Source organism: Xyrauchen texanus, chromosome 27 (genome assembly GCF_025860055.1).
Source record: "Xyrauchen texanus isolate HMW12.3.18 chromosome 27, RBS_HiC_50CHRs, whole genome shotgun sequence".
NCBI lineage: Eukaryota > Metazoa > Chordata > Actinopteri > Cypriniformes > Catostomidae > Xyrauchen > Xyrauchen texanus.
The window spans coordinates 18,813,862-18,820,971 of NC_068302.1; the positions used below are offsets into that span (position 1 = coordinate 18,813,862).

At 36.5% G+C, this 7,110-nt stretch overlaps 1 protein-coding gene across 1 annotated transcript; it reads left to right on the forward strand.

The window, feature by feature from the left end:
- The first annotated feature begins 596 nt into the window (after positions 1-596).
- LOC127621186 (endothelial lipase-like) lies at positions 597-5,744 on the forward strand. Its single transcript, XM_052094696.1, has 10 exons — positions 597-1,082; positions 2,018-2,202; positions 2,430-2,609; positions 3,148-3,259; positions 3,593-3,817; positions 3,901-4,143; positions 4,240-4,360; positions 4,546-4,770; positions 4,861-4,956; positions 5,076-5,744. Exons 1-10 carry the CDS (start codon positions 977-979, stop codon positions 5,086-5,088), a joined length of 1,506 nt encoding a protein of 501 aa, XP_051950656.1. The 5' UTR covers positions 597-976; the 3' UTR covers positions 5,089-5,744.
- The last annotated feature ends 1,366 nt before the right edge of the window (positions 5,745-7,110 follow it).

Sequence of the window (7,110 nt, forward strand, 5' to 3'; positions counted from 1 at the left end):
ATGAAAGAACATTTTTGTTTGTCTGTGCATGTTTAACAACATTATTCTGGAGGCAAGAGGTGTTAAGCAAACTGTGAAATGTCAAGCACACATTTTGCAATAAATAATAAATACAAATTCAAACATTAAAAGAAATTTAAATAAACTCAATGTGCATATATGACTGTATGACTAATTGACATCCTGCCATTTATGAATACTGACCCTTCTCTGAATGTATGCCACGGTGTCTTGATCGTGTTAACTTGTTTACCCAACAGCTGTTACAAAAATGTGATGATTGGGATTTTTGTTAGGAGGATAGTATACACAAAAAATGATGACATTGATTGACAAATTTCAGAAATGTTTGAACTAGGTCTATGAAACTAGATAACCACTGCTACTGAAAACAAGCATTTATGAAATTGCATATTTGATTCAAAATACAGCCCCTTTGACAACTTCCCCATGTGACAAAAAACCCAGGTCACCCCTATATTGTAGCCTAGGCTAAGTCTATCATTGACAAAATAATAATAATAATGATAATAATAATAATTAGACTCATGTGTTAGTAACTCTAACACAATGAAGTATCTCTTGTTTTAATATTTGTAAACAAACACAGTCATGTGCTGAAACTTTGGGATGCTCCGTGCGTCACTGGTGAGCGCTGCCAAGAGACTCGGATCCGGAGCACATAGGGTTAAACGTGAGAATAGTGCCAGTCTTTCACAAACTACAGCTCATTCAAACGTAATGCCACGCCCTCGAACGTATTTCCAGGGGCTCGACCAATTAGAAAGAAAGAATTTTGTCGTAGATATCTGCCGATGGTCAGATGACTGAAAAAACTATTTAAAACTCTAATGAGCAACATGATACAGGTCATACATTTTCCTAACACCTCACAGTGAGGGAATAATACGATAAACGGTCTCAGGTACTTTCGATTGTGGGGGAAAAAAGAAAATAGTATTAAGCATTGAACATTATGGTAGAAAAATGCATGAGAAATTCATCCTGTTTGTTAGCTTTTATACTGTGCTGTTTATGCCGTGACTCAGCCACAGAACCCGGCGAGAATGAGCCATTGAAAGGTAAGAAATCTGTTTTGATTTTTTTTGTGGTAGTTTAACTGCTTTACAGCTGCAAAGAAGGCCACACATAATAATATTTAGTGCAGTTTTTTTTTATATATATTGTATGCATTTTTGTGGATATGTAGTCATTTTCGTCATGAACAATATTAACAAAAACAGCTACTTTGATTTGAATTTCAATCTGAGGTGAACAAGCAGATTTTAAGCTCCACATTCACACAAGGACTACTGTAAAATAACCTGTTGGTGAAATCCAACGTACAACGTAAAAAAGTAAATAAAACATGAATGAACTAGAAGTCAAAATTGACGTGCCACCGACGCACAAGAGGAAAATCCGGAAAATCCACTGTGTTGGATTTGACTTTTATAAGTGCGTGTTAATAAATTCACGTTTTATCAGCCGACACGTCCTGCCGCGTTGTCGACCGCAGTCATTCAGTAGGAAATTGACTTTGTGGTGGATACAATTTAAATTTTGAAAGTCGCGTTTTTTAAATTCGACTTTTTACCATTGAAATTGCTTTTTACAGAGGTCCCTCGCTTCTCTAGATTAACAACTGTGTGTCAGTTGATGTTTTTGTTCATGTTTTTGGGGAAAGAAACGGCTCAGGCTGAAAATAGTTTTTAAACTCATAAATCCCAACTAAAAAGACCATATTTAGTGATGGTGTTCTGGAACGTTCATTCATTAGAAAAACGAGTTGTAAAACAATATTTCTACAATCCCCATTCTCTAAAATTTTTCAATCAAGTCGTTAAATCAAAATGACCATGAGTAAACACAAATACAAAACGTTATGAAACAATTAAGTACCCATAGCTGTTTGGAAGGGCATAAGGACCTTTTTTTTCTTTAACAATATATAGCTTTTAGAAGACCTTTGAGATTTACACTAAAACTTATTATGTCATTTCACTATCCTTATTAGATGATGCAGACTATAACCTTTCTATGGATCCAGTATTGCTTCATGACCGGATCAAGTACAATATGCGGATGTCTTTGGATCTTGACGATGATGGCTGTTACCTCCAACCTGGGAAAAAGGAAAGCCTTGAGGAGTGTGGCTTCAATACCACAGCCAAGACCATTCTGATCATCCATGGCTGGACGGTGAGAAATTCCAGATGGCTTTTAGTTTTAGGTTCATCTTTAGATGCTTTTGACACCTAAGCTTCCATGGCCTTTGTACTGAATTCTCTGAAGGTTTCTCATATATCATCTTTATTGCAAGTATTATAACTCATATGTTTTCTTTCTTCTTTGAAGAATCACCTAACCCACCTGATTGCTGCTGTTGGTTTGGTTTGGTTTAGTAAGGGGTGTGATCTCTTTCACAGATGAGTGGGATGTTTGAAAGCTGGATGCACAAGTTGGTGGCTGCTGTTCAGAGGAGGGAGTCTGAAGCCAATGTAGTGGTGGTTGATTGGCTGGGTCTTGCCCACCAGCTTTATCCAGATGCCGTCAACCATACTCGGCGGGTTGGACGGAGCATTGCTACCGTTTTGGACTGGCTCCAGGTAGGTCCATATTATACATTCTGTTGGGTGTGTTGGTATTTTTCTTTTGAGAATGAGAGAACTTGCAACTGTGAAAGTTCTGCATGTGATCTTGTGCACTGGTTCAGTATTATTCATTCTTTCTCAGGACAGCAGATGCCCTGGTGAAGTACAATTAGTCTTTTCCAGATCTGTTTTGTTTTTGTGTTTTATTGGAGATGTTTAGAGCGTGCCCAAGGCATAATTGGGAATTCTAATGGAATAGATTTAAATGCTGGATAGTATATGGCCTCTAAAGCTGAATTTATACAGAAATTATTCAAGCATTGTGTATAAAGCATAATTACTTTTCACATCTAAAATCTATTTTCATAATTTTGAGATTGAGAGCTTTTTCCTTTGATCATATATTTTCTTTTCAAAACTTTAGGGCAACTTTGTTTTGTTGGATGAAGCTTATTTCAGTGATGTTATTCATAGTTAAAATTTAAGGTCTTTTTTCATATCATCCTTTGGAGTTGAAACTTTGTAGAGACCAATGTGTGCCTGTTTTTGATAGGAAGAGCAGCAGCTACAACTTGAAAACCTTCATATGATTGGATACAGTCTGGGCGCTCATGTTGCTGGATATGCTGGAACTTTTGTAAATGGAAGCATTGGACGTATAACAGGTAAGATTTAAAATTTGGGGTTACACTTTATTTTACAGTGTCCTTGTTAGTGTAATTCCTGATTATTACAAATGAACAACTCTATAGGTTTAGTGTTAGGGCAAGGGTTTGGTTTAGAGTTAGTTGCTTGTAATTATGCATAACTGACTGTTATTACAATATTCAATACATGTAATATGTGTAACAAGGACACATAATGTGAAATAAAGTGTTACCAATTTCTGTGTGGCATCATGTCTTTTTAGACAAGCATTCAAAATTAACATCTTTTTATGGGAGAAATGTCAGAAACTATAGAACCCGCCAAGTCTAAAACATTGATGTTTTGAATAGGTTTAGACCCAGCTGGTCCCATGTTTGAGGGGGCAGAGTCCCACAAGAGGCTTTCTCCTGATGATGCAGATTTTGTCGATGTCCTTCACACATACACACGGGGAGCTCTGGGTGTCAGTATTGGTATCCAGGAGCCCATTGGACACATTGATATCTATCCCAATGGTGGGGATGTACAGCCAGGCTGTTCTTTAGGGGATGTGCTGTCTACTGCTGCCGCAGGAAGTATGTACTTCAAAATAATATTTTTTTTTCCCCCAATTTCCAATGTCTTGTCTTGTAACAACAACTTTCTTGTCACCACACAGATTTTGTAGAAGTCATGAAGTGTGAACATGAGCGGGCAGTACATCTCTTTGTGGACTCTCTTATGAATAAGGACCATGTGAGCTACGCTTTTCAGTGTACCGGACCTGATCGCTTCAAGAAGGGCATTTGTCTGAGCTGTAGGAAAAACCGCTGCAATAGCATTGGTTACAATGCCAATAAAATACGTAATAGGAGAAACAGTAAAATGTACCTCAAGACTCGTGCAGAAACACCTTTTGGTGGTAAGTCATTATAATATCTTTGCATGCCTAAATGTTGAGTCACACAAATTTGGGTATTTGCTTATTGCGATATTTAACCAGTTGTTTGCTCCACAGGTTACCACTATCAGATGAAGGTGCATGTTTTTGATAGGAAGCAAGCGGAAGACTCTGATCCCACATTTTACATCAAACTGTATGGATCCCATAATGACACCAATAATCTCAGTGTAGACATGTAAGCACCTTATTATTAAGATTATATAGCCATTAAATGCTTTATTAAACCGGTTTATAATATAATTTATATGGGAAGTTGGATTCTGTCTGTACTTCTGTAATTTATAGGAACTATTTAACACTCAGAGCAGTTGAAAATTGTCATTTTGAAGACTTGACCTGGCTTCTCTGTGGTTTTCACAGTGCCGATGGAGTTGGTTTAAACCTCACAAACACATTTCTTGTCTTCACGGAAGAGGACATTGGTGAGCTGTTAAAAATTACTCTTCGCTGGGAAGGCCCTTCTGAGTCTTTGTCATCCATATGGAAACACGTTAAGTCATCGCTCTGGTCGTGGTCGAGTCAAACGAAAGAAAAAGTTCTTGAGGTACGGAGGATCCGAGTAAAAGCAGGAGAAACACAGAAGAAGTAAGTTGGTAACTTTTATCACCAACAATGAATTGACTCATTTTGCTAATTTTTACCAATTTTATTAAAGCCGCAATGTGACATTTATAGGTTCACCTTCTGTGCACAAGAAACTGAGATCTCACCAGGAAAAGAGATTACATTCCTTAAATGCCGTGATGGCTGGGAGGTTAAACCTAGAAAACGGTATGAATATATTCCTGCTATTCACATTACGTAATGTAGTCGAGTTGTCTACATCTATATTCAGATGATAGAGTTTCATTAAACCAAACTATATGTTTTTTCTTTTTCTTGTTTGACAGATTGCACTACTGAGAGAAAGCACTGTTACCCATAAGGACCCAAGGCGGCACAGGGCCTCAGCACTTTTGTTTTGGTACATGTTTTTGGCGGGATAATGTACCAGTTTGTTTTGAGAGTGTAGGACACAAATCGTGCTGCTCAAATGGCCAGCTCGGAAGGGTGAAGACTGGCTACTGGACTTGCTCAGGGCATTTTTTTTCTACCATTTGGCTGTTCTGGATTGTTTGAGGTTCTGGATAGATTTTTGTCTTTTGATAGTGTTTGGATATTTTATATTGTTTTTTAAAATCTTAGTGTGGATCTCAGATTCTCCTAAACAACTCTACCCTCAATTTATATATTTTTGTACGTTTTTAATTTATGAAGGAAAAAGCACTGCAAAACAAAGCCTATTTATCAACCTAAAGCACACCATGTACCAAGCCACAAATGTATTCTCTTCCAAAGTTACCTTGTGACCACTTATTTTACATGTCTGTCTGTGGATTTCAACAGCAAGAATGTTTTTAAATGAATTCATAGCATTATAAAAGGTCAGGAAAATGGAGAGGGAAATGGTCTATTTGTCTTCATAAAGAAAACGTTGTTGCACGTTCTGTGCCTTATGTACATGTTTTGTGTATATAATGTATATAAAATGCAAGAATTTGTATTAAAATTACTTTGGATTCTCATTAAAGATGTGGTTGTATGTTTGTTTTTTAATGTGGTATTGTATGGCATGATTAATTCCTGTTAAAATTTTTCTGGGTAAACTGTAGAATGTTTTCTCACTTGATTACAGGCATTTGGAATAGTATATTATTCTTATATATATATTCTTAAATTTTAATGTAATAGTGTTTTGTGTAACTGCAGCAGTTTTGGATTTACCTATTTATTGGGTAACATGAGTAGGCTGTAAAAGATGTTATACACAAGAATCTGCCCATTTACTTGTTAAGGGACCGTTTCACAGAAGGTGAATAATGGCATTATGGATCTTAAACTCTTTAAGGGATATTTCACCCAAAAATGAAAATGCTGAAATCACTATCTTGCCCTCATGATGTTCTAAACCTTGATGACTTTATTTATTTTTTCAAAAGGACCACAAAATGAGATGTCGGGTAGAATGACAGCCTCAGTCGCTGTTCACTTTCATTGCATCTTTTTTTTTCTTCCATCAATGAAAGTGAATGGTGACTGAGGGAAATTCTGCCTAATGTCTCCTTTTGTGTCACATCATAAGTCCTTTGTTCTGAAGGGTTTGTAACAATGTGGGAGTGAGTTAAAGATGACAGAATTTTCCCTTTAATTCATGCATATTAGGTTTAAATGTTAATTACCAGCCAAGACCTGTAACTGCTACTACCCTACCAGCACACCTAAGTATTGATAATCACATTTGGTTAAAGAACAAACAAGCTGGTGTTTTAGAATTTGAACATTCATCTCTCAAACATCTGTGTTTACGTGAAAATCCATTGACACTTAATGGTTGTCAATCTATATAAAAAAAAAAAAATGTGTGTGTGTATTGTGATGGCCTCATGACAATCACAGTTCATCTCATAAAAAGAATGTTGAGTTGCTATTTATTGTTGCTATAAATTTGCTTCGGTCAGTTTATTGATCTAGAACCTCCTTGTACCTCCCTTGCGTATTTGTACTATTTAGTAATGAATTTAAACGTGAGGGCTTGCCAAAACATTTAAATGTTTCCGTTGACAAACCTTTCAGTAATGTTAAAACTGTGCTAGAAGATTTGTTGGCTAATAGTTTTATGTGAAGGAAAGCAGATAACAAACAGATCACTATAACTTAAGTGATAAGAGACAGGAAATATCTGTTGTCTGATACTGTAGTTTCATCTAACTGATAAGACTGGTACTCATTGGTGCATATCATAGTTATACGATTTGCAACCATATCAATGTGGGGAAATCTACACTCACTGAGCACTTTATTAGGTACTTATTCATACGATTATCTAATCAGCCAAGTGTGGCAGCAGCAAAATGCATAAAATCAGCAGATAGGGGTCAGGAGCTT